This window comes from Molothrus ater, unplaced genomic scaffold (genome assembly GCF_012460135.2).
Source record: "Molothrus ater isolate BHLD 08-10-18 breed brown headed cowbird unplaced genomic scaffold, BPBGC_Mater_1.1 matUn_MA662, whole genome shotgun sequence".
Classification (NCBI taxonomy): Eukaryota; Metazoa; Chordata; class Aves; order Passeriformes; family Icteridae; genus Molothrus; species Molothrus ater.
In genome coordinates, this window is record NW_023416820.1 from 23,386 (window position 1) to 48,466 (window position 25,081).

At 66.1% G+C, this 25,081-nt stretch overlaps 4 protein-coding genes across 8 annotated transcripts; 2 read left to right on the forward strand and 2 right to left on the reverse strand.

The window, feature by feature from the left end:
- Window positions 1-1,306: 1,306 nt before the first annotated feature.
- On the reverse strand, window positions 1,307-3,990 carry SMUG1 (single-strand-selective monofunctional uracil-DNA glycosylase 1). The gene is made up of 2 exons (XM_036406037.1): window positions 3,345-3,990; window positions 1,307-2,701 (listed from the first exon to the last, which is right to left on the reverse strand). The coding sequence occupies exons 1-2, from the start codon at window positions 3,702-3,704 to the stop codon at window positions 1,721-1,723; spliced, it is 1,341 nt and encodes a 446-aa protein (XP_036261930.1). The 5' UTR covers window positions 3,705-3,990; the 3' UTR covers window positions 1,307-1,720.
- A 1,033-nt stretch (window positions 3,991-5,023) lies between these two features.
- Window positions 5,024-8,642, reverse strand: CBX5 (chromobox 5). 2 transcript variants are annotated; one of them, XM_036406041.2, is made up of 5 exons: window positions 8,540-8,642; window positions 6,754-6,905; window positions 6,110-6,296; window positions 5,743-5,840; window positions 5,024-5,458 (listed from the first exon to the last, which is right to left on the reverse strand). In XM_036406041.2, the coding sequence occupies exons 2-5, from the start codon at window positions 6,888-6,890 to the stop codon at window positions 5,308-5,310; spliced, it is 573 nt and encodes a 190-aa protein (XP_036261934.1). In that variant the 5' UTR covers window positions 6,891-6,905; window positions 8,540-8,642; the 3' UTR covers window positions 5,024-5,307. The 2 variants fall into 2 exon arrangements, with proteins under 2 accessions (XP_036261934.1, XP_036261932.2); XM_036406039.2 differs by lacking the exon at window positions 8,540-8,642 and adding an exon at window positions 8,340-8,438.
- A 356-nt stretch (window positions 8,643-8,998) lies between these two features.
- On the forward strand, window positions 8,999-19,458 carry HNRNPA1 (heterogeneous nuclear ribonucleoprotein A1). Of its 4 annotated transcripts, none has more exons than XM_036406043.2 (11): window positions 8,999-9,112; window positions 10,732-10,848; window positions 12,070-12,216; window positions 13,350-13,560; window positions 14,171-14,263; window positions 14,342-14,464; window positions 14,578-14,634; window positions 15,621-15,797; window positions 16,717-16,839; window positions 17,444-17,506; window positions 19,247-19,458. In XM_036406043.2, the coding sequence occupies exons 1-10, from the start codon at window positions 9,098-9,100 to the stop codon at window positions 17,497-17,499; spliced, it is 1,119 nt and encodes a 372-aa protein (XP_036261936.1). In that variant the 5' UTR covers window positions 8,999-9,097; the 3' UTR covers window positions 17,500-17,506; window positions 19,247-19,458. The 4 variants fall into 4 exon arrangements, with proteins under 4 accessions (XP_036261936.1, XP_036261937.1, XP_036261938.1 ...); XM_036406044.2 differs by having other exon boundaries at window positions 14,372-14,464; XM_036406045.2 differs by lacking the exon at window positions 14,578-14,634.
- A 1,525-nt stretch (window positions 19,459-20,983) lies between these two features.
- COPZ1 (COPI coat complex subunit zeta 1) lies at window positions 20,984-24,661 on the forward strand. Its single transcript, XM_036406035.2, has 9 exons — window positions 20,984-21,055; window positions 21,619-21,687; window positions 21,870-21,951; window positions 22,509-22,600; window positions 22,790-22,845; window positions 23,037-23,114; window positions 23,410-23,461; window positions 23,787-23,825; window positions 24,513-24,661. Exons 1-9 carry the CDS (start codon window positions 21,038-21,040, stop codon window positions 24,558-24,560), a joined length of 534 nt encoding a protein of 177 aa, XP_036261928.1. The 5' UTR covers window positions 20,984-21,037; the 3' UTR covers window positions 24,561-24,661.
- The last annotated feature ends 420 nt before the right edge of the window (window positions 24,662-25,081 follow it).

Consider the following 25,081-nt stretch of genomic DNA (forward strand, 5'->3'; position numbering starts at 1 on the left):
AAATGGGGATTTGTGGAACTGGAAACACCGGGAAAATGGGGATTTGTGGAACTGGAAACACCGGGAAACGGGGATTTGTGGAAACGGGGATTTGGGAAATTGCGGATTTGCGGAAAGGGGGGTTTGTTAAATTGCGGGTTTGTGGCGCTGGAGCCTCGCCCCGCTCGCCCCTTCCCCCGCGCTCTCGAATTGGATGCGCAGAGATGAAAGCAGCGGCGGGCAGGGGGGGCCCTGACGTCCGCCGAGCGTCCCCGGGGCGGTGGCACGGTGACAAATGGCCCTGTGACAGTAATCGCCGAATTAGAGCGCGCCGGGCGCTCCCGGGCGCAGCCGCCGCGCCGGCCCCGCCCCGGCTGCGGGTGCAAGGAGAGGTCAGGCCGGGCCCGGAATGCCAATGAGGAACCGCGGCAAACACCGGCGGGGATCGCGGAAAATGCCCCAAAAACCCCCAAACCCCGCTGGGGCCGAGGGGCGGGAGGGTGGCGGTGGCATCGATCGGGGGGGGGGGGGGGTTCGGGGGTCGCCCCCCGGTTCCGGGGATGGGCTGGGAAGGGACGCGGGGGTGGGGGAGGGGCGGCGGTGACCCCGCTGTGACCCCGGGTGGGGGAGGGGCTGTCCCAAAAAAAGGGGGGGGAGGTTTTGGGGTGAAAACCTGGGAAAATCGGGTGTGGGGAAATTTATGGGGTGTGGGAAAATCTGGGATATTGAGACAGGAAAACCTGGGATGCTGATACGGGAAAATCTGGAATTCTCTGGGATGCGGATGTAGGAAAATTTGGAATTCCAATGTCGGAAAATCTGGGATGTTCTGGGATGCAGATGCAGGAAAATCTGGGATGCTGATATGGGAAAATCTGGGTTTCTCTGGGATGCAGATATGGGAAATCCGGATTTCTCCGGGATGCCGATGAAGGAACAGCCGGGCTTGCCGGGGCTGCTCCGCTCCCTTCCCGAGGCTTTCCCGGCTGGGAAATCTCGGCCGCTCCTCATCCTCCCTTGTCCGGGCTCCCTCTGGAGTCGGCCGAGAGAATCGGCACAAACCCGGCAATTCCGGGAAAAAAACCCCGATCGATGGGGATTTAAACGCGCCCCGGTTCTGGGCAATTGGTGACAATAAAATCTGTGACAAATCTGCGGAGCCGGCGCCCGGAGAGACGGGGGGGAAAAAGCGGGGGAAAAGGGGAAAATCTGGGTTTTTACAAAAATAAAATAGAGGGGGGAGGGAGGGAGGAAGGAAGGAAGGTCGGTTCGTTGGCTCCCGCCTGCCCCCAATGACTCTTTCCCGGCTTTTTTACCAATTCTCGCCTTTATTAATTCCAGAATTGCACAGAAAACGCCGCGAGGCAGCGACCCACGAACCCTCCCCCCTTTTTTCCTAAAGGGAAACTGAGGCAGGGCCCATCCCCCGCCCCTAAAGGCTCCCTATGCACCGCCCCCGAGTGGGGAAACTGAGGCAGGGCCCGTGCCCCGCCCCTAAAGGAGCCCCAAACCCCCTCCCGAGCGGGGAAACCGAGGCAGGGGTTCACCCTCTGCCCTGGAGTGTTGCCCTAAATCCTGTTCTGAGTGGGGAAACTGAGGCAGGGCCCCATCAATCCCCTTCTCCCCAGTCCCAAACTGGTCAAACTGGGGCAGGGACCACCCATCCTCCTTCCTCCCAGTCCCCAACTTGTCCAAGTGGTCCAGGGACCCCCCAGCTCCATCTCCCACAGTTCCCAGCTGGTCAAACTGGAGCAGGGACCCCCCCAGCCCCGTTTTCCCCAGTCCCAAACTGGTCACACTGGGTCAGGGACCCCCCGGCCCCGTTTTCCCCAGTCCCAAACTGGAGCAGGGACCCCCCGGCCCCGTTTTCCCCAGTCCCAAACTGGTCACACTGGAGCAGGGACCCCCCAGCCCCGTTTTCCCCAGTCCCAAACTGGTCACACTGGGTCAGGGACCCCCCGGCCCCGTTTTCCCCAGTTCCAAACTGGTCACACTGGAGCAGGGACCCCCCGGCCCCATTTTCCCCAGTTCCAAACTGGTCACACTGGAGCAGGGACCCCCCGGCCCCGTTTTCCCCAGTTCCAAACTGGTCACACTGGTCCAGGGACCCCCCAGCCCCGTTTTCCCCAGTCCCAAACTGGTCACACTGGAGCAGGGACCCCTCGGCCCCGTTTTCCCCCGCTCCCCCCTGCTCCCGCACGCCCATGAGCCGCAGCACCCCCAGCTCCCGCAGCCGCTCGCGGGCCTCGCCCTCCCAGCCGCGGTTGGCGCGGGGGTTGCGGGGGGACGGGTGCGGGATCCAGGCCACGGGCACGGCCATGCCCGCGTCCCGCAGCGCCCGGCGCGCCCGCAGCTCGGCCACGCGGCCCAGCGCCACCACGAGCCGCACGCCCAGCGCCCGCACGGCGGCGGCCAGCGCGGCCCCGCACGGGCCCAGCAGCCGCTCCCGCTCCGCCGCCCGCAGCTCCGGCGGGGCCACGTTGCGGCCCGAGGCGGCCAGGAAGAGCAGCGGGCAGAGGTTGTGCACGAAGCAGTGGCGGAAGAAGGCGCGGGGGTCGGGGCAGAGGCTGCGGATGAGCCCCCAGAAGCGGGCGCCGCTGACCTCGGCCCGCGGGCAGCGCAGCCCCAGCACCGGGCGCTTGGGGTGCTCGCAGGGCGGGCGCCGCACCGCGCCCGACACCCGCAGCCACTCGCGCACGTGCCACGCCTCGCCGAACGGCACCTGAGGGGCGGGGAGGGGGCGTCAGGGGCGGGACACGGCGGGGACACGGCGGGGACAGCCCCGGCCCGCACAGAGTCAGCCCCGCGCCGCGGGGTCGGTGCTGGGATGGAGCGGGAGCGCCCCGTGCCTCAGTTTCCCTTCCATTGAATGGATTGGGACCCCCCGTGCCTCAGTTTCCCCTCCACGGGATGGATTGGGACCCCCCGTGCCTCAGTTTCCCTTCCATTGAATGGACTGGGACCCCTCCCGTGCCTCAGTTTCCCTCCCCTTGGACCCCACGGGATGGAGTGGGACCTTCTGGGGACCCCCCCCCGCCTCAGTTTCCCTCCCCTTGGACCCCATGCGATGGAGTGGGACCTTCTGGGGACCCCCCCCCGCCTCAGTTTCCCTGCTCTGCTGCCCCGTGAGATGGACCGAACCCCCTGGTGACCCCCCCCCCAAACCCTCCTGTGCCTCAGTTTCCCTCCCCTAGAGACCCCCTGATCCCCCCCAGCCTCATTTCCTCCCCTTTGGGACCTCGCAGGCTGCACCGAGCCCCCCCAGCCCCTCTCCCGGTGCCCCCATTCCCCCCCCGTGCCCCTCCCGGGTTTGGGTTATTGGATTTAGGGTTTTTGGGGCACCCAGGCAGTTTTGGGGTGCTCACCCCGGTCTGAGCCATGCCGAAGGGCCCGGGGTTCATGCCCAGGAACAGCACGGCTTTGGGGGAGCGCAGGAAGCGGCGCACGAAGCTCCGGTGCGGCTCCCACGCGTACTCGAGCGGCGCGTACACCACGGACACGGGCGGGCCCGGCGGCGGCAGCGCCCGGAGCCGCTCGGACAGAGCGCGCTGCAGCGCCAGGAACCGGCCCGCCACGCCCTCGGCCTCAGCATCCTCATCCTCAGCATCCTCAGCATCTTCATCGGCTTCAGCATCATCAGCATTGGCTTCCTCAGCCTTCGCTCCTTCCTCAGCCGCACCCCCGGCTCCCTCCTCCTCCTCCTCCTCCTCCTCCTCCCGCTCCATCCCCCATCGCCTGCGGGGACACGGGAGGTGACAGAGGGGACCTGGGGGGGACAGAGCGGACAGGGGAGCCTTGGGGGGGACACAGGGGGCGAGAGAGGGGACCGGGGAGCCCTGGAGGGGACAAGGGACCCCCGGGGGTGGGACAGAGGTGACCCAGACCCCTGGGGGGGGTGACAGAGTGGACAGAGAGGCCCCGGGAGGTGACAGAGGGGACAGCGGAGCCCTGGGGGGGTGACACAGGTGACAGCGGAGCCCCCCCGGGGGGGGCGGGGCACGCTGGCGGTGTCCCCGTGCCCGACCCTGACCCCCCCCCCCCGCCCGAGGGTCCCTCACAGCCCCGCTCCCCCCGTGACGTCACACGCTCCCCCCGGTGACGTCACACGCTCTCCCCGGTGACGTCGCTGCCGCCGCCGCGAGCCCACCTTGAGCGTCCGCCGCACGCCGGGCCCCGCCCCTTGCCCCGATAGGCCCCGCCCCTTCCCCTTCCCGGCGTGCCCCGCGCGCGGAGGGAGGGGGCGTGGCCCGGTCCTTTGTCTGCGCGCGGAGTTTTCCATCGTGCCTTGCGGCGGGAAAACATCCCCCAAATCGCCCCCAAAATCCCACCCGAACCTCCCCCAAATCCCCTAAAATTCCCCCAGGGCCCCCAAAATCCCCCTCAGACCCCCCCGGCGTCCCGAACGCGCGTGGGAGATTCGGGGGCGCTCACAGCAGGGGGCGGAGTCTGCACAGGCCACGCCCCTTCCCACGGTGAGGGGGCGGGGCACGCGGAGCTGCGGCGGCTCGAGCGCGCCCCCTAGCGGGAACGGGAGGGAGCGCCCCCAACCTCCCCCGGTGTCACCGGAGCGCCCCCAACCTCCCCCGGTGTCACCGGAGTGTCCCCAAACCCTCCTCGGTGTCACCGGAGTGTCCCCAAACACCCCTTGGTGTCACCGGAGTGTCCCCAACCTCCCCTCTATTGTCACCCCAGTGTCCCCAAACCCTCCCTGTGTCACTGCGGTGTCCCCAAACAGCCCCTGCCCCATCCCCAGGGGTCCCCTTTGTCCCCTCCGGACCCCCCAGTGCCACCCCCGCTGTCCTCGGCTCCCCTTTGTCCCCGCGCTGTCCCCGTGCAGCGCCCGCTGTCACCAGCAGGGGGCAGCGCTGAGGGGGGGGGGGAAGGGACACTGGGCCATACTGGGGACACTGGTGGGGGGACACCAGGCCATGCTGGTGACACTGGAGGACACTGAGGGGACACCAGGCCATGCTGGTGACACCGTGCTGGTGACACCGGGCCGTGCTGGGGCCAGCGGTGTCCCCAGCCCCACAGGTGGCAGCTCTGAAAAGTGACCGTTGTTTATTGGAAGCAAATCCGGGGGGTTGGGGACAACACGGGGGTGGGGATCAGAGGGGACAGGGGGGACACGGGGACACCCCGGGGGGGCCCCGGCTAAAAACACCGACTTTAAAAAACACCAAAATCGGGGCCACCCCCCAACCCTGCCCCGGGGGTGGGGACAGGCTGGGGACACCCCCAGGGCAGGGAAGGGTCACCCTGTCCCCAGGGGGACCCGGGAGGGGACAGGGGACAGTCCGGGGTGTCTGTACAGATTGGGGAGGGGGCTTAGCTGCGGGGGGGGTCCCGCTCCTTGGGCTCGCTGTCCTCGGGGTACGCGTGCCACGTCAGCCGCTCCTCGTAGAACGCGATGACAATCTGGGGACACTTGAGGTTGGCCTCCTTGGCCAGCACCAGGTCAGCCTCGTCCGTGTCCTTCCTGCGGGGACACAGGGTCAGGGGACGGGCTGGGGACACGGGGACAAACTGGGGACACAAACTGGGGACACGGGGATAAACTGGGGACACAGACTGGGGACACGGGGATAAATTGGGGACACAAATTGGGATCACAAATTGGAGACAAAGGGACAAACTGGGGGACATGGACACAAACTGGGGACACAAACTGGGGACAAAGAGACAAACTGGGGACACAGACAGGAACTGGGGACACAGGCAGGAAATGGAGGGTCGCAGGGGACAGCGAGGAGGTGGCCTCACCACTTCATGAGGAACATGAGGTCCCCGCAGGAGTCGGTGGCCCCGATGATCTTCTCGGGCTCCAGCCCCCGCTCGAAGCCGCGGGCGATGTCGTTACTCTGGGGTTAAAGGGACGGTTTTGGGGGGAAAGGGAGGGTTTTGGGGAAAATGAGATTGGTTTGGGAAAAATGGGATTTTGGGGAGAGGAGAGGTCAGGGAAGGGTCCCAGCGTGGTGGCACTGGGGGCGTGACCCTGTGCCTGGGCACTGTCCCCATCCCTGAATTCCCACGCCCATCCCCACGTCTCTGTCCCCTCCCCATGTCCCTGTCCCTGTCCCCGTGTTCCTGTCCCCTCCCAGTGTCCCCCCGTCCCCGTGTCCCCTCTCACCTCCCTCTTCTTCTTGGCCCTGCCATCCTCCCCGGGCAGTCCCTTGCGCTTGGCGCCCTCGGGGCGCTCGCGGGGCCGTGTCCCCTCGCTGTCCCTCATGTCCCTCATCCTGCGGTCCTTGCGCAGGAACTGCGAGATCAGCTCGGGGCAGTCCAGGTTCTTCTCGGGCTCCCACGTGTTGTGCTCCCTGGGGGACACACGGGGACACGGTCAGGGCACAGGGGACACGGTCAGGGGACATCCAGGGACACCCCCACGTGTTGTGCTCCCTGGGGGACACGGTCAGGGGACACCTGGGGATACCCAGGGGACATCCAGGGAGACCCAGAGGCACCCAGGGGACATCCGGGGGCAGCTAGGGACATGGTCAGGAGACACCCAGGGACACGGACAGGAGACAGGGGACATCTGGGGACACTCAGGGGACACCCATGGACACGGTCAGGGGACACCCAGGGTGCTGTGTCCCCCCCCTGGGGCTGTCCCTGCTGTCACTCACAGGGTCAGGGGACACTCGGGTGACACCCAGGGTGCTGTGTCCCCCCCCTGGGGCTGTCCCTGCTGTCACTCACAGGGTCAGGGGACACTCGGGTGACACCCAGGGTTCTGTGTCCCCCCCTGGGGCTGTCCCCACTGTCACTCACTCGGAGAAGCCCTTCCACTTGAGCAGGTACTCGGCCTGGCCCCTCACCACGCGCCGGTCCAGAACCTTCTCCACCACATACTCCTCCTCCTCCCCCGAGGACGAGCTGTCGGCTGCCCGCCGGCTCCTCCTGCCCATAGCGCAGCCACCGCTCTGGGGACAGGGACAGGGAATGGCACAGAATGTCACCATGGCACAGGGAATGTCACCATACAGGGGCTGCTCCTGCCCACAGCACAGCGATGGGGACACGGTGCTGTCACCCAGGGGGGACAGGGGACAGCTCAGGGGGGGATTTGGGATCATCTCAGGACCCCCAAAGGGAGATTTGAGGCTCCTGGAGCCCTTTAAAGGCGACATTGGAGCAACCTGGGGATCCCAAAGAGGGATTTGGGGACACCTGGGGACCCCCAAGGAGGGATTTGGGGTCATTTTGGGATCCCAAAAGGGATTTGGGGTCATCTTGGAATCCCCAAAAGGGATTTGGGGTAATTTTAGGATCCCCAAAGGGAGATCCCAAGGAGGGAGCACAGGAGGGGCCGATTCCTAAAAACCAGCAGGGATTTAGGCACAAAGAAACAAGATTCGGGCTAAAAGCCCCTAAAAAACCCCAGAGAATTTAGGCAAAACGAAACGGAATTTGGAATAAATCCCCTAAAACTGAGGAGGAATTTCAGAGCGAAGAAATGGAATTTGGGCTAAATCCCTTAAAAATGAGGACGATTAAAAAAAAAAAGACGTTTTAAGAAAACCCCAGCTGGGGATTTTTCCCTCCCTCTAGGCAGGATTTTAGCGGATTTCTTTCTTCCAAACGGAGCCCCGGGAGGGACGCGGGGAATTCCTCGCTCCTGGCTGGAATTTCCTGCCGGATTGCCGGCGGGGTTTCGGGCGGGAACCAGGAGGTTCTGGGTGGATTCCTGAGGGAAAAGGGGCCGGTTTGGGTGGGAAAAGGCGATTTAGGGAAAGGAAAATGCACGGCGGAGCCCCCGGGGCGCCGGTCCCGGATCCCGCGCCCGGGAATCCTGAGGGAACAAAGGGAAGGCGCCGCGCTGAGGCCAAAAGCGCCTCTCCAGGGCTAAAAACCGCAGCTCTGAGGGAAAAGCCGACGGTGTGAGGCGGGAAAGTGCCGGTTTGAGGGGGCACGCGGCGGTTTGAGGGCAGAAACCGCAATTTTGAGGTAAAAAGCCGCAGATTTGGGTTCAAAGCGCCGCTGAGGGGCCCGGTGCACGGGCCTGGGGGCGGGGCTAGAAGCGCGCCGCAGTACCCGATTGGTCAGAGCAGCCGCGCGCCCGCGCGGTGATTGGCTGAGCGCCCCGCAGGTCGCCACATCCCCGCCGAGCCACTATTGGGCGGTGAAACCGTCACTCCAAGCACGGCCCCGCCTTCACTGCGCCGCTATTGGTCCACGCTGCTGTCAATCCACATTCCGCCCCGCCTCCCGCTCACTGATATTAACTACCGCCCCCGTCACTCCGCGCGTGGCTCCGCCTCCCGCCAGCATCCATTGGCCACCGCGCCTGCCCGTCACAGCGGCGGACCCGCCCCCGCGCTGCCGCCCATTCATCCGCCGCCCGCCGCCGGCGCTACCTGCGCGGGGAGCGGCTCCGGCGCGGGCCCGTCCGCCGCGGTTTGGCCGCCGCTCCGAGCTGCCGCCGCTCCGCGCTCCGCCCGCCAAAACCGCCCGCAGCGCGCAGGCGCCGCCGGCCGCGTTCCGCGCATGCGTCCGCCCGCCTTTCCCCCCTCCCCAGAGCCCGCCGCGATTGGCGCATGCGTTGCTCCGGGCGCACCTTGGGGCCGGCGGGCGTGCGGCCCCTTCTCGCCGCCGCCGGGAGTCGCCGCCGCCGCCCCGCTCTGCGCCCGCCGCGCCGCGCTCGCCGAGCTGCGCTGGGCCCGCCGGCGGCCCAGCGGCTGAGCGACGGCCGCGCCCGCCAATGGGGACCGTCCCCCCGCGCGCCCGGCCAATGAGCGCCTAGCTGGGGGAGGGCCCTCCGCCTCTCCAACCAATCCGCGGCACGCCGGGGAGTCTCCGGGCCGGAGCGGGAAAAGCCGCGCGGGGCGTGGCGACAGCAATTCCCCCCAATCACCGCGCCGCGGGGGCGGGACATTCCTTGGATCAGCCAATCAGCGGCGGGACTTTGGGCGGAGCTAGTCCAGCCACCCAATGAGGCGGCGGCGCCGCGAGGCGTCAGCCAATGGGAGGCGGCGCGGGGGCCGTGAGGGCGGCGGGGGCGGCGGGGTGAGGCGGCGGCGCTCGCGTCGCTCGGCCCCTTTCCGTGTCGGCCCTCGCAGAGGGAGCATCGCGCGCTGCCGCCACCGCCCGGCCCGCCCCGCCCCGCGCCGCCGCCATGGCCAAGGCCGAGGTCAGCGCCCGCACCGCGGTCCCGCTCGCCCATCCGCGCGCGGTGGTTTTTTATCAATCCCGTGCGCCCGTCTGCCCCCCCTCAGCGCGCCGCCCCCGCCGCCGCCGCCTGGCGGGCCGCGGGAGCTCAGTGCGCCTGCGCGCCGCGCGCCCCCCCCCTCCCCTCACCCGCGCAGGCGCCATTGGGGGGGTGGGGGGGGTCACACATAGGGCTCCCCCTCCCCCTCCCCCTCCCCTCCTTCATGATCCATTTTGGGGGGGGTCCCACAGAGCCCCCCCCATCCCCTCCCCCTCCCTCAGGCTCTATTTTGGGGGGGGTCCCACAGAGCTCCCCCCCCCCTCAGCATTTTGAGGGGGGTCCCACAGAGCCTCCCCCTCCCTCAGGCTCCTTTTGGGAGGGGGTCCCTCAGAGACCCCCCCCCTCCCCCATCCTCTTTCCCCCCCCCGTCCCCTTTCAGGCGCATGCGCGACCCCCCCTCACCCACCGCCCCCCCCTCCGGCCCGCGCTCGCTCCCGCGGCCACGTGCGCGTCCTTTGTGTCACCCGGGGTGGGGGGGGACACACGGATATGGGGAGGGGGACACGCGGGGGTCTGGGAAATAACGGGTGGGGAGGGGGGATTTTGGGGTTGGGGGGGATAAAATTTGGGGCGGGGGGGGGCTTGGGAGGGTTTAAAGTTAAAGTTGGGGGGCGAGGGAGTTCAAATTTAGGGTTGGAGGGTCAAAGGTAGGGGATGGGGGGGTTCAAATTAGGGGCTGGGGGCGCTGAGGGGACTGGAAGGCCCCAAAAATGGGGGTTGGAGGAGAGATTTGGGGGCCTGGGATGTGAAAAAGTTGGGTTGGGGGGGTTAAAATGTGGGTTATGGGGGTTTGGGAGGGTTCAGAATAAGGGTTGGGGGCTTTGTGGGGGTTAGGGAGCTGAAATTTAGGGTTGTTTAGGGTTGGGGGGCTCAAAATTAGGGGATGGAGGAGTTGAGGGGACTGGTAGGCCCCAAAAATGGGGGTTGGGGGAGAGATTTGGGGGCCTGGGAGGTGGAGGAATTTGGGCTGGGGGCTGCTGGGGATCTGCTGGTGCCCCCAGATGGGAACTGGGGGTGCTCAAGGTTCAGGTGGCCCCAAACATTTGGGATGGGGGAGCTCGGGGGGGGGTCCAGGAATGGGGTCCAGGGGGGGCTCAGGGGCCTGGTGGGGGAGATTTGTTGGGGGTGGGTTTGGGATGTCTGGAGCTGGGGGACGGAGGCTCCCAGGAGAGACTTTTGGGTCCCAGGGGTGATTTGGGGACGTCAGGACCTTCCTGGAGCTTTTGGGGGGCATTTTGGGGTGTGAGGAGCTACGAGGGGGGCTTCAGTGGGGATTTCTTTGGGTCCCAGGAGGGATTTTGGGGTGTCAGGTCCCCCAGAGCTGGCTGAGGCCCTTTTGGGGTTCCCCAGCCCCAACGTGAGCAGTGTGAGGGGGTTTTGGGGGGGGATTTTGGTATTTCCCAGCCCCTCACCCTGTTTCAGGGGCTTTTGGGTTCCCCTGACCCCCGTGATCTGTGTGAGGGGTTTTTGGGGTCCCCCTGACCCCCGTGATCTGTGTGAGGGGTTTTTGGGGTCCCCCTGACCCCGTGCCTGTCCCGCAGTCCCCGAAGGAGCCGGAGCAGCTCCGCAAGCTCTTCATCGGGGGCCTGAGCTTCGAGACCACGGACGAGAGCCTGCGCAGCCACTTCGAGCAGTGGGGCACGCTCACCGACTGCGTGGTGAGGGCACCCCCGGAACGGGGCTGGGACACCGGAAACGGGGCTGGGATACCCGGAAACGGGGCTGGGACACCCGGACACGGGGCTGGGACACCCGGAAACGGGGCTGGGACACCCGAAACGGGGCTGGGATACCCGAAACGGGGCTGGGACACCTGAAACGGGGCTGGGGTCACTGAAAATGGGGCTGGGGTCACTGAAAATGGGGCTGGGATCTGTGAAACCAGACCCTGGGACCCAGATACAGGGCTGGGATCCCCGAAAACGGGGCCTGGGTCACTGAAAATGGGGCTGGGGTCACTGAAAGTGGGGCTGGGATCACCGAAAATGGGGCTGGGACACCTGAAACGGGGCTGGGGTCACTGAAAACGGGGCTGGGGTCACTGAAAATGGGGCTGGGGTCCCCTTCGAGCAGCGGGGCACGCTCACCAACTGCGTGGTGAGGGCGCCCCCAAAATGGGCTTGGGGTCCCTGAAAATGGGGCTGGGGTCTTTGAAACCAGGCCTGGCACCCAGAAACGGGGCTGGGACCCCCGAAAACGGGGCTGGGACCCTGAAAACGGGGCTGGGACCCCCGAAAACGGGGCTGGGACCCCAAAAACGGGTCTGTCCCCATGTGCTCTGTGTCCCTGTGTCTGTCCCCATGTCCCCTGTGTCCCTGTGTCTGTCCCCAGGTGATGTGGGACCCCAACGCGAAGCGCTCGCGGGGCTTTGGGATTGTCACATCCCTGTGTGTGTTCCTGTGTCTGTCCCCATGTGATTGTGTCCCTGTGTGTGTCCCCATGTCCCTGTGTGTGTCCCCATGTCCCCTGTGTCCCTGCCCTGTCCCCAGGTGATGCAGGACCCCAACACGAAGTGCTCGCGGGGTTTCGGGTTCATCACATCCCTGCCTGTGTCCCCATGTCCTTGTGTCCCTGTGTGTGTCCCTGTGTCTGTCCCCATGTCCCTGTGTCCCTGTGTCTGTCCCCGTGTCCCTGTGTCTGTCCCCGTGTCCCCGCTGCGTTCCTGCCCTGTCCCTGAGGTGTCCCTGTCCCCAGGTGATGCAGGACCCCAACACGAAGTGCTCATGGGGTTTTGGGTTCATCACATCCCTGCCTGTGTCCCCATGTCCCTGTGTCCCTGTGTGTGTCCCTGTGTCTGTCCCCATGTCCCCGTGTCCCTGTGTCTGTCCCCGTGTCCCCGCTGTGTCCCTGCCCTGTCCCTGAGGTGTCCCTGTCCCCAGGTGATGCGGGACCCCAACACGAAGCGCTCGCGGGGCTTTGGGTTCGTCACCTACTCCTCGGTGGAGGAGGTCGATGCTGCCATGAACGCGCGGCCACACAAGGTGGATGGCAGAGTGGTGGAGCCCAAACGGGCTGTGTCCAGAGAGGTGAGGGGACACTGGGGACACTGGGGACATTGGGGACACTGAGGGGGCAGGGCAGGGTGGTGGAGCCCACACGGGCCGTGTCCAGAGAGGTGAGGGGACACTGGGGACACTGAGGGGACAGGGCAGGGTGGTGGAGCCCACACGGGCCGTGTCCAGAGAGGTGAGGGGACACTGGGGACATTGGGGACACTGAGGGGACAGGGCAGGGTGGTGGAGCCCACACGGGCCGTGTCCAGAGAGGTGAGGGGACACTGGGGACACTGGGGACATTGGGGACACTGAGGGCACAGGGCAGGGTGGTGGAGCCCACACGGGCTGTGTCCAGAGAGGTGAGGGGACACTGGGGACATGGGGTCGTGGTGGCCGTGCTGGGTGCTCCTGGCAGTGACACTGGGGACAGGGACAGTGGCGGTGGCTGTGCCTGTTGGTGTCCCCAGGGTCAGGGACAGGGACAGGGGCCATGCCTGCTGCTTTGGGTGGTGTCCCTGGGGATAGGGATGGTGGCAGTGGCCGTTCTTGTTGGGTGGTGGCCTTGGGGACAGGGACAGTGGCCATGCCTGCTGCTCATGGCAGTGGCCCTAGGGACAGGGACATTATCCATGCCTGTTCCAGGTGGTGGCCTTGGGGATGGGGGTGATGGCTGTGCTTGTGTCTGCAGGGTGGTGGCCCTGGGGACGGGGGTGGTGGCAGTGGCTGTGCCTGCACGGTGGTGTGGCCCTGGGGACAGGGCCAGGGGAGGTGGCAGTGGCTGTGCCTGCAGGGTGGTGTGGCCCTGGGGACAGGGGTGGTGGCAGTGGCTGTGCCTGCAGGGTGGTGTTCTTGGGGACAGGGGAGGTGGCAGTGGCTGTGCCTGCAGGGTGGTGTGGCCCTGGGGACAGGGGTGGTGGCAGTGGCTGTGCCTGCAGGGTGGTGGCCCTGGGGACACGGGTGGTGGCAGTGGCCGTTCTTGCTGGGTGGTGGCCTTAGGGACAGGGGTGGTAGCAGTGGCTGTGCCTGCAGGGTGGTGTGGCCCTGGGGACAGGGGTGGTGGCAGTGGCTGTGCCTGCACGGTGGTGTGGCCCTGGGGACAGGGCCAGGGGTGGTGGCAGTGCCAGGCCGGTGCCCGTGTCCCGCTGCCACCCTGTCCCCCGCAGGACTCGCAGCGGCCCGGGGCGCACCTGACGGTGAAGAAGATCTTCGTGGGCGGCATCAAGGAGGACACGGAGGAGCATCACCTGCGGGATTACTTCGGGCAGTACGGCAAGATCGAGGTCATCGAGATCATGACCGACCGCGGCAGCGGCAAAAAGCGCGGCTTCGCCTTCGTCACCTTCGACGACCACGACTCCGTGGACAAAATCGTCAGTGAGTGACACCGGGGACGCTCTGGGGACACCTCGGGAGACAGGCTGGGGACACTGCGGGGACATTGGGGACACCTCGGGAGACAGGCTGGGGACACTGGGGACCCCTCAGGGGACAGTGTGGGGACACCTGGGAGGGGAGAGCTTGGCTGGGGACAGCCCAATGACACTGGGGGGGTGACAGCCTAGTTGGGGACAGGCTGGGAACAGTGTGGGGACACCTGGGAGGGGACAGCCTGGCTGAGGACAGCCTGGGGACACGGTGAGGGACAGCCTGGGGACGCTGTGAGGGACATTCTGGGGACACTGTGAGGGACAGTCTGGGGACACTGAGGGACATTCTGGGGACGCTGTGAGGGACAGCGTGGGGACACGGTGAGGGACATTCTGGGGACACTGAGGGACATTCTGGGGACACTGAGGGACAGCCTGGGGATGCTGTGAGGGACAGCATGGGGACACTGAGGGACAGTCTGGGGACAGTGTGAAGGACAGCCTGGCTGGGGCAGTGACAGCATGGTGACACTGTGGGGGTGACAGCCCAGCTGGGGACAGCGTGGGGCTCCCCTGGGTCGGTGCCAGCTCAGTGCCACCCCGCGGTGTCCCCGCAGTCCAGAAGTACCACACGGTGAACGGGCACAACTGCGAGGTGCGCAAGGCGCTGTCCAAGCAGGAGATGGCCAGCGCCTCGGCCGGCCAGCGAGGTGAGCGCCCGGCCCCGCCGCGCCCGGCCCGGCCCCGCCGCGGCCCCGCGCCCCCCGTGCCACCCGCCCGTGCCTAAGGCCGTGCTCCCCTCCCGCCCCCCCTCCTAGGCCGCAGCGGCTCCGGGAACTTCGGCGGCGGCGGCCGCGGCGGCTTCGGCGGCGGTGACAACTTCAGCCGCGGCGGCAACTTCGGCGGCCGTGGTGAGTGACGGCGTGGGGCGCACGGGGACGCGGGGACAGGGCGCACGGGGGCACGGGCACCCCGCCGGGCTCCCCCCGGGCTCCGGGGCCCCAGCCCGGTTTGTTCTTTCCAGGTGGATTTGGCGGCGGCCGCGCCGGCGGGGATGGATTTAATGGATTTGGTGCTGACGGTAAGGCCAGGCTGGGTCTGAGCCTCGGGGCAGTGCCAGGCCAGGCCCGAGTCCTGTGCTAGGCCAGGCCCCATCCCCGGGGGCAGCGCCAGGATGGGCTCCAGCCCTGGGCACAGCACCAGGCTGGGCCTGGGCCCTGCCCCAGGCTGCAGGGACAGCACCAGCCCTGGGGCAGTGCCAGGCTGGGCCCCAGCCCTGGGGCAGTGCCAGGCTGGGCCTGAGCCCTGGGGCAGGACACCCAGCCCCAGGGCAGTGCCAGGCTGGGCTCAGGCCCTGCTCCAGGACACCCAGCCCCAGGGCAGCGCCAGGCTGGGCCCCAGCCCCAGGGGCAGTGCCAGGCTGGGCTCAGGCCCTGTTTCAGCACACCCAGCCCCAGGGGCAGTGCCAGGCCGGGCTCAGGCCCAGGGCAATGCCAGGCTGGGCCCCAGCCCCAGGGGCAGCGCCAGGCCGGGCTCAGGCCCCGCTCCAGGACACCCAGCCCCAGGGGCAGCACCAGGCCAGGCCTGAGCCCTGTGCCAGCACACCTGGCCCCAGGGCAGCGCCAGGCTGGGCTCAGGCCCCAGGGGCAGTGCCAAGCTGGGCTCAGGCCCTGCTCCAGCACATCCAGCCCCAGGGCAGCGCCAGGCCGGGCTCAGGCCCTGCTCCAGCACATCCAGCCCCAGGGCAGCGCCAGGCCGGGCTCAGGCCCCAGGGCAATGCCAGGCTGGGCTCAGGCCCTGTACCAGCACACCCAGCCCCAGGGGCAGTGCCAGGCCGGGCTCAGGCCCCAGGGCAGCGCCAGGCCGGGCTCAGGCCCCAGGGCAGTGCCAGGCCGGCGCTGAGCCCCGGGGCCACGCCAGGACAGCCGGCCCCAGCAGCCACGCAGCCCGTGCCCTCCCGTGCCCTCCGTGCCCTCCCGTGCCCTCCGTGCCCTTCGTGCCCACCGCAGCCCTGCGCCGCTGCCGTGCCCTCCCCTCTCCAACCCCTTTCCCTGCCCTTTCCCCCAGGTTACGGCGGCGGCGGCGGCCCCGGGTACTCGGGGGGCAGCCGCGGCTACGGCGGCAGCGGCTCCTACGACGGCTACAACAACGGCGGCGGCGGCTTCGGCGGCGGCAGCGGCGGGCGGCGGCCGGCACGGGGCCCCGCGCTGGCCGTGCGCAACGGGCTGGCCGAGGCGGGCACAGGTGGGACCGGGGACGCCCGGCACGGCCGCTGGCACCGCCCCGCACCCGGGGCTACGGGGAGGCATGGCCGAGGGGTTTGGGGGCTCGGGGAAAGGGTCCTGGAGGATTTGGGAGCTCGGGGAAAGGGTCCTGGAGATCACAGGGGGGTTTGGGAACTCAGGGAACCCATCCTGGAGATCACCAGGGGGTTTGGGAGCTCAGGGAAAGGGTCCTGGAGGATTTGGGACCTCAGGGAAGGGGTCCTGGAGGATTTGGGAGCTCAGGGAAAGGGTCCTGGAGGATTTGGGAGCTCAGGGAAGGGATCCTGGAGATCGCAGGGGGGTTTGGGAACTCAGGGAACCCATCCTGGAGATCACCAGGGGGTTTGGGAACTCAAGGAAAGGATCATAGGGGTTTGGGATTTCAGGGAAGGGATCCTGGAGATCACAGGGGGGTTTGGGATCCCTGGGAACCCATCCTGGAAATCACAGGGGTTTGGGAGCTCAGGGAAAGGATCACAGGGGTTTGGGATCCCTGGGAACCCATCCTGGAGATCACAGGGGTTGGGGAGCTCAGGGAAAGGATCACAGGGGTTTGGGATCCCTGGGAACCCATCCTGGAGATCACAGGGGTTGGGGAGCTCAGGGAAAGGATCACAGGGGTTTGAGATTTTAGGGAACCCACCCCAGAGCACAGGGGGCTTTGGGATCTCAAGGAATTCATCCTGGGGATCACGCAGGGCTTGGGATCCCGGTTAAAGCCCCCGGGGCTCCGGTTAAACCATCCCAGAGCAGTGGGGATCCCAATTCCCCGCCCCGGATCTCCTAAATCCCCCAATCACGGGGCACCCCCGGGTGCTGGGTGTCCCCCTGACCCCTGGTGTCCCCTGGTGTCCCCTGGTGTCCCCTGGTGTCCCCCTGACCCCGCTGTCCCCCCCCAGGCAGCAATTTCGGGGGCGGGGGCAGCTACAACGACTTCGGCAGCTACAACAACCAGGCCTCGAGCTTCGGGCCCATGAAGGGCGGCAGCTTCGGGGGGCGCAGCTCGGGGCCCTACGGCGGCGGTGAGTGCCCAAAATCCCACCAGGGAACCCCAAAAATCACCTGGGGAGCCCCAAAATATCCTAAATGTCCTGGGGCAGCTTCGGGGGGCGCAGCTCGGGGCCCTACGGCGGCGGTGAGTGCCCAAAATCCCACCTGGGAACCCCAAAAACCACCTGGGGAACCCCAAAATCCCACCTGGGAACCCCAAAATATCCTAAATGTACTGGGGCAGCTTTGGGGTGCAGCTCAGGGCCCTACAGCGGCGGTGAGTGCCCCAAAAATCCCACCTGGGGAACCCCAAAAACCACCTGGGGAACCCCAAAAACCACCTGGGGAACCCCAAAATTCACCCAGGAATCCCAGAAATCACCTGGGCGACTCCAAAAATCACCTGGGGAATCCCAGAAATCACCTGGGGGAACCCCAAAAATCACCTGGGGGAGCTTAAAATGTATTGGGGTGGCCTTAAAATAACCTGGGGGGGCCTCGAGATGTGCTGGGAAGGCCCCAAAATAAACTGGGGAGATCCCAAAGTGTCCTGGTGGGGGTCCTGTGTCACTGAGGGTCCCCAGGTGTGTCCCCCCCCCATTTTTGGGTGTCCCTAAATCCCCTGTGGCTCCACAGGCGGCTACGGCAGCTCCAGCGGCGGCGGCAGCTACGGAGGAGGGAGGAGGTTTTAACGGCCAGGTGAGGAAAAATGGGGGGAAAAACGGGGAAAATGGGTGGGGAGAATACGGGAAAAGGGTGGGAAAAATCGGGGAAAATAGGGGAAGAGAATTGAGGGAAAAAACAAGGGAAAGGTGAAGGAAAAGAGAAAATTGGGGAGGAAGGTTCGGGGAGAAAAGTGGGAAAAGGGGAGGGAAAATATGAAGTGGGAAAAGAAGGAAAAAGGATGGGAATCAGGGGGAAGGGTGGGAAGGGGTGGAGGTGGGAATTGCAGTGGGATCGGGGCAGGGATGGGGCTGGAATTGGGGCCAGGATCAGAATCGGGGTTGGGGCAGGGAACAGGGAAGGGATCAAGGCAGGGATGGAGCGGGGTCGGGACAGGGATCAGAGCAGGGTTAGGGCTGGGATTGGGGCAGGAACCAGGGCAGGGTCAGGGCTGGGATCTGGGCAGGATCAGAGCAGGGTCTGGGCTGGGATTGGGGCAGGGTCAGGGCTGGGATCAAGGCAGGGATGGAGCGGGGTCGGGATAGGGATCAGAGCAGGATCAGAGCAGGATCAGAGCGGGGTCAGGGCTGGGATCAGGGCAGGGATCAGAGCAGGATCAGAGCAGGATCAGAGCTGGGATTGGGGCAGGATCAGAGCAGGGTCAGGGCTGGGATCAGGGCAGGGTCAGGGCAGGATTGGGGTGGGGATCGGGGCTGGGCCTGGGGCTCTGCCCCTCCCGGAGGCCCCGGCACTGGAGCCACTCCTGATCCCAGGCCTGACCCAGACCCTGAGCCTGCCCCAATCCTGATCCTGACCCAGACCCTGAGCCTGCCCCAATCCTGATCCTGACCCAGACCCTGAGCCTGCCCCAATCCTGATCCTGACCCAGACCCTGAGCCTGCCCCAATCCCGATCCTGACCCTGCCCCACTCCCAGTCTCAGTCCTGATCCTGATCCTCACCTTGCCCCAGCCCCAGTCCCAACCTTGACCCTGCCCCAGTCCTGATCCCAATCCTGATCCTTATCCCGAGTCTGATCTTGCCCCAATCCTGATCCCAATCCTGATCCTGATCCCGATTCCAACCCTAGTCCCAGTCCTGACCCTGCCCCACTCACAGTCCCAGCCCTGATCCCAATCCCAACCCTGATCTGATCCTGCCCCAATCCTGATCCCAATCCCAACCCTGATCTGATCCTGCCCCAATCCTGATCCCAATCCCAACCCTGATCTGATCCTGCCCCAATCCTGATCCCAATCCCAACCCTGATCTGATCCTGCCCTGATCCTGCCCCGATCCTGATCCCAATCCCAACCCTGATCTGATCCTGCCCTGATCTGATCCTGCCCTGATCTGATCCTGCCCCGATCCTGATCCCAATCCCAGCCCTGATCTGATCCTGCCCCAATCCTGATCCCAATCCCAACTCTGATCTGATCCTGCCCCAATCCTGATCCCAATCCCAACCCTGATCTGATCCTGCCCTGATCCTGCCCCGATCCTGATCCCAATCCCAACCCTGATCGGATCCTGCCCCGATCCTGATCCCAATCCCAGCCCTGATCTGATCCTGCCCCGATCCTGATCCCAATCCCAGCCCTGATCTGATCCTGCCCCGATCCTGATCCCAATCCCAACCCTGATCTGATCCTGCCCTGATCTGATCCTGCCCCGATCCTGATCCCAATCCCAGCCCTGATCTGGTCCTGCCCTGATCCCAACCCCAATCCTGCCCCAGTCCCGATCCCGACCCTGACCGTGTCCGTCTGTCCCGCAGGAGCCGGAGCTGGGCGGGAGCTGGGGCTGCCCCTGGAGCCAGCGCGGGGCCGGGCCGAGCCCCCGGGACCCCCGGGACCCCTGGGACCCCCCCAGGACCCCCGGGCTGGCCGTGCCCAGGTCCCCCCGCAGTTCCCGAGGAGCGGCCGCAGTTCCCCGCTGTGTCCTGTACCCCCCCCCCCTCAATAAATGTCTCTTGGGGTTTTTTTTTAATTATTTTTTAATTATTATTGTTCGTTTTAGAGGCAGGGCGGCTGCTCTCCTCCTGATTGGTCGCTGCAGCTGTCAGTCACGGCCTGGCTCCGCCCTCTCACCCTTCCTCTGTTGTCACCCTGGGTGTCCCCAGAGGGTCCCTGGGTGTCCCCAAGTGTCCCCAGAGGGTCCCTGGGTGTCCCCACCCCCCTGTCACTAATTGCCACCGTTCCCTTTTGTAGGAGCCGCCGGGTGTCCCCGGGAGAGGAGCCCGCGGAGGTGAGCGTGGGGACACCGGGGACACCTGGGGACATTTGGGGACAGCCCCGGCCGGGCCACCCCCCCCAGCCCCGTCCCCACGCCCACGGGACCCCCCCGGTGTCCCCAGTAAAAGGGACACGACAGGAACCCCCCCGGTGTCCCCAATAAAAGGGACATGACAGGGACCCCCCCCCGGTGCCCCCAATAAAAGGGTATTTTTGTACCTGTGTCCCGTGTGTGGGGACAGGGAGGGACATGGGGACACCGTGGGGACAGGATGGCCATGGAGGGGACAGGGACATGACAGGGACATGGACACCGTGGGGACAGAGACACCCACCGTGGGGACAGGGACGCCGTGGGGACAAAGCGGCCATGGAGGGAACAGAGATGGGGACAGGAATTGAGGGGATGGAGGGGACAGGGACAGGAGGGTGGGGGACATCATTTTGGGGTGGGGGACACCGATTTTGAGACCCCAGAGGGAGCAAAGGCCACGTGTGACCCGGAGGGGACAGGGCCAGCTGGTGACGGCAGGAATGTGGCACCCGGGGGTGGCAGGAGCTGGGATTTGTCACCAGGATTTGTCACCCCTGGGATGTGTCACCATCCCTGAGCACCTCCCAGCCCTGAGGGGACAGCAGCAGGAGGTGACAGGAATGTGTCCCCGCGGGGCACTGAGATCACAGCAGGCAGGGCTGGCAGGGTGGGAGGTGACGCTGCTCATGTCCCCACCCGTGTCCCCAGTGTCCCCTCCATGTCCCCAACAGCTGGGAGGGGACGCTGCCCGTGTCCCTGTCCCCGATGTCCCCTCCATGTTCCAAAACCCCCAATGCCCCCAACGTTCCCAATCCCTCAATGTCCCCAATTGTCCCAAATCGCCCCCAATTGTCCCCAATGTCCCCCCATGACCCCGAGTGACCAAAGGGCAGGCGAGGCCCCGCCCACAGAAGGCGTAGCCATGAGAGGGGCGTGACTAACAGCGAAATTATGTTCTTCCGGTCACGTGCTCACCAAACAAGCCAATCATAGCCCGGGCCAGGCAAGGGGGTGACGTCAGCGCTTCCTCGGTCACTATGGCAACTGCGCCGCCCCCTCCGCTTCCGGGAGCGCCGTGCCGGGGTGATTGACAGCTGGCTCCTCCAATCACCGCCAGTCTGCGGAAGCGCGGGAAAGATTGGCCCGCCCACCGCGCGGGAGCGCGCGGCGATTGGCGGGATTGAGGCGGAGTTGGGCCAATCAACCCGGAGGGGTCGGGGCTACGGGAATGATTGGCAGGCGAGCAGCCAATCAGCGGCCGTCGCTCTTCCGGCTCCACGTCGGCAGCGGCGGAGGCAAAATGGAGGCGCTGGTGCTGGTGAGGGCCGGGGGGGACTGGGAGGAACTGGAGGGAACTGGGATGGACTGGGGGAAACTGGGATGGACTGGGATGGACTGGGGGGAACTGGGAGGGACTGGGGGGAACTGGGAGGGACTGGGAGGAACTGGGATGGACTGGGGCGAACTGGAGGGAACTGGGATGGACTGGGGGGAACTGGGAGGGGATGGGATGGACTGGGGGGAACTGGGATGGACTGGGAGGAACTGGGAGGGGATGGGATGGACTGGGGGGAACTGGGATGAACTGGGGGGAATTGGGAGGGACTGGGAGGTGACACATTTCTGGGTGCCCAGGTCGGGGTTCTGTCCTACACTGGGCTGTGGCTCTGGGCAGTCAGTGCATCACAGAACTTGGTCCTGGGGACCCCCAGCGACACCGGGGGGGACACGGGGGACGGGCCATGGTGACGGGGACAGGGGGACACAGGGACCCCCAGCAGTGCCGTGACCCCGGCACAGCCTCCCCCGGTGTCCCTGGTGCTGGGGCCACGGCCGGCCCTGTCCCAGGGGTTGTGTCCCTGTCACCGTCCCCGTCCCCAGGAGCCGTCCCTGTACACGGTCAAGGCCATCATCATCCTGGACAACGACGGCGAGCGGCTCTTCGCCAAGGTGGGGACACCTGGGGACACCTGGGGACACTGCCCTGAGGGGGATGTGGCTCTGGGAGGGGACAGGGCGGGTGGCCCAGGTGCCAGGGCTTGGCGATGTCCCTGTCCCGTGTCCCCGATGTCCCTGCTGCTGATGCCCCAATGTCCTTGATGATGTCCCCAACTCTGTCCCCGATGTCCCAGTACTACGATGACACGTACCCCAGCGTGAAGGAGCAGCGCGCCTTCGAGAAAAACATCTTCAGCAAGACACACCGCAGTGACAGTGAGTGACACTGGGGACAATGAGGGGACACGGGGACACTGAGGGGACACGGGGACACAGAACATCTTCAGCAAGACACACCGCAGTGACAGTGAGTGACAGTGGGGACACTGAGGGGACATGGGGACACTGAGGGGACACGGGGACACAGAACATCTTCAGCAAGACACACCGCAGTGACAGTGAGTGACACTGGGGACAATGGAGGACACACAGGTGACACAGGTGTCCCCATCCCCGGGTGAGATCGCGCTGCTGGACGGGCTGACCGTGGTGTACAGGGGTGGCACAGGGGTGGCATACAGGTGACGCAGGTGACATACAGGTGACACAGGTGACATACAGGTGACATACAGGTGACACAGGTGACGCTGTCCCCAGGTGAGATCGCGCTGCTGGACGGGCTGACCGTGGTGTATAGGGGACACAGGGGTGGCACAGGGGTGGCATACAGGTGACACAGGTGACATACAGGTGACACAGGTGACATACAGGTGACATACAGGTGACACAGGTGACACAGGTGACACAGGTGACACAGGTGACGCTGTCCCCAGGTGAGATCGCGCTGCTGGACGGGCTGACCGTGGTGTACAAGAGCAGCATCGACCTGTACTGCTGTGTCATCGGGAGCGCCACCCAGAACGAGGTGGGGACACGGGGGTGGTGACACTGGGGACATGGGGACAGGGTGGGGACAGGGTGGGGGCACAAGGACACCCAGGGCTGCTGGGGGACCCTGGGGTGGCAGAGGGGACACTGCCCGTGACCCCGTGTGACCCTGCTGTCCCTCTGTCTGTCCCTCTGTCTGTCCCTCTGTCTGTCCGTGTGTCCCCAGCTGATGCTCACGGCCGTGCTCAACTGCCTGTTCGACTCGCTGAGCCAAATGCTGAGGTAGGGACACCTGGGGACACCTGGGGACACACCTGGGGACACACCTGGGGGTGTTGGTGTCCCCAAAGGGCTCTGGGGGGGTTTGGGGGAGCCTGGAGGGGGGGATCCCTTGTCTGGGGTGTCCCCTGGGTGTCCCCTGGGTGTCCCCTGGTGCCAACCCTGTCCCCTGGGTGTCCCCTGGGTGTCCCCAGGAAGAACGTGGAGCGCCGGGCGCTGCTGGACAACATGGAGGGGCTGTTCCTGGCCGTGGACGAGATCGTGGACGGAGGGTGGGGCTGTCACCCCCCTGTCACCCCCCTGTCACCCCTGTCACCTCCGTGACCTCTGTCACCTCCCCTGTCACCTCCTGTCACCCTCCCTGTCACCCCCCTGTCACTTCCCTGTCACCCCCCTGTCACCTCCCGTGTCACCCCCCCGTCACCTCTCCTTGGGGTCTGTCACCCCCCAGTGCTGAGGTGTCCCCATGTCCGTCTGTCCCCATGTCCCCCTGTCCCTCTCTCTCCTCTGTCCCTCTGTCCCTGTGTCCCCCTGTCCCCATGTCCGTGTGTCCGTCTGTCCCCTCAGGGTGATCCTGGAGAGCGACCCCCAGCAAGTCGTGCACCGCGTGGCCGTGCGGGTACGGGGCTGGGCCGGGGGGGTTTGGGGTTGTTCTGGGGGTGCTTGGGGTTGTTTTGGGTTTTTGGGGGTCTCAGGGGTTTTTGGGGTGTTTTGGGAGATTTGGGGTTTTTGGGAGGATTTGGGGTTTTGGGGGCTTTTGGGGGGATTTGGGGCTTTTGGGGGGATTTCGGGTTTTTGGGAGGTTTTGGGTTTTTTCTGGGGGGTTTTTGGGGGTCTCAGGGGTCTGGGGGGCACCTCAGGGGGGTCCTGGGTGCCCCCCCTGCCCCAGGCACCCACTGTCCCCCCCTGTCCCCCCCTGTCCCCCCCTGTCCCCGCTGCCACAGGGCGAGGACGTGCCCCTGACGGAGCAGACGGTGTCACAGGTACGGCCCCAAAAAACCCCTGGGACCCCCCTGAAAACCCCCTGAGACTCCCCAAAACCCCTGGGAACCCCCCAAAAATCCCTGGGAACCCCCAAACCCCCTGAGACTCCCCAAAACCCCTGGGAACCCCCCAAAAATCCCTGAGCCTCCTCAAAATCCCCTGGGACCCCCTCCAAAACCCTTGAGACCCCCCCCCCCAAAAAAAAAAAAACCCCTGGGTCCCCCCAAAACCCCTGGGTCCCCCAAACACTTCCTGGGACCCCCCCAAAACCCCTGGGTTCCCCCCCAAAAAATCTCCTGAGCAATCCCTGGGACCCCCCCCCCCCCAAACCCTTCCTAGGACCCCTTTGGGCCCCCCAAAACCCCCCTGGGCCTCCTCCAGGACCCTCCCCAAAAAACCTCCTGGGCCCTCCCAAACCTCCCAGGGGTGTCCCCAGGGGTGTCCCCAGGTGTGCCCAGGTGTGCCCAGGTGTGCCCAGGTGTGCCCAGGTGTCCCCAGGGGTGTCCCCAGGGGTGTGCCCAGGTGTGCCCAGGTGTCCCCAGGGGTGTCCCCAGGTGTCCCCAGGTGTGTCCCCAGGGGTGTCCCCAGGGGTGTCCCCAAGGGTGTCCCCAAGGGTGTCCCCAGGTGTCCCCAGGGGTGTCCCCAGGTGTGCCCAGGTGTCCCCCCCACCCGTGTGTCCCCCCCAGGTGCTGCAGTCGGCGAAGGAGCAGATCAAGTGGTCCCTGCTGCGTTAGGGGGACCCCCCGGGACCCCCCGAAACCTCCTGGGACCCCCCCGGGACCCCCCAAACCTCCTGGGCCCCCCCCGTGCCCCCCAACACGCCGGTGCCCCCCCCCACGCCGTGTGCTGCTGCTCTGTGCCTGCGCCGCCCCGGGGATTTTGGGGGGGATTTTGGGGGATTTTGGGGGGGATTTTGGGGGGTTTAGGGGCCTTTAGGGTTCCCCCCCCCAACAAGGGGGTGTCCCTGGGGTGTCCCCAACCTGCCTGGGGGGACACAAGGGACACAAAAGGGGGGGGGCAGAGCTGGGCATGGGACCCCCCTGGGGACCCCAAGATCCACCTGGGGACCCCAAAACTCAGCCAGGACCCACGTGGGGACCCCAAGATCCACCCGGGACCCCCCTGGGGACCCCAAAAACTCAGCCAGGACCCACGTGGGGACCCCAAAATTCCACCTGGGTACCCCCAAACGCCCCTGGGGACCCCACAATCCGTTTCTGAGCGCCCCGACAGCCGAGGGCCGGAGTCAAACCCG

Coding starts and splice junctions, on each gene's coding strand:
- HNRNPA1 (XM_036406043.2), top strand. Junction 10,849..12,069: donor GCACGCTCACCGACTGCGTG/GTGAGGGCACCC, acceptor CCCTGTCCCCAG/GTGATGCGGGACCCCAACAC. Junction 13,561..14,170: donor CTCCGTGGACAAAATCGTCA/GTGAGTGACACC, acceptor GTGTCCCCGCAG/TCCAGAAGTACCACACGGTG.
- COPZ1 (XM_036406035.2), top strand. Junction 21,688..21,869: donor GCGAGCGGCTCTTCGCCAAG/GTGGGGACACCT, acceptor CCGATGTCCCAG/TACTACGATGACACGTACCC. Junction 21,952..22,508: donor CAAGACACACCGCAGTGACA/GTGAGTGACACT, acceptor CGCTGTCCCCAG/GTGAGATCGCGCTGCTGGAC.
- CBX5 (XM_036406041.2), bottom strand. CDS start 6,890: ATGGGCAGGAGGAGCCGGCGGGCAGCCGACAGCTCGTCCTCGGGGGAG. Junction 5,841..6,109: donor GGGCCAAGAAGAAGAGGGAG/GTGAGAGGGGAC, acceptor CTTTAACCCCAG/AGTAACGACATCGCCCGCGG. Junction 5,459..5,742: donor CTCATGTTCCTCATGAAGTG/GTGAGGCCACCT, acceptor GTGTCCCCGCAG/GAAGGACACGGACGAGGCTG.
- SMUG1 (XM_036406037.1), bottom strand. CDS start 3,704: ATGGAGCGGGAGGAGGAGGAGGAGGAGGAGGAGGAGGGAGCCGGGGGT. Junction 2,702..3,344: donor TCGGCATGGCTCAGACCGGG/GTGAGCACCCCA, acceptor CCCGCCCCTCAG/GTGCCGTTCGGCGAGGCGTG.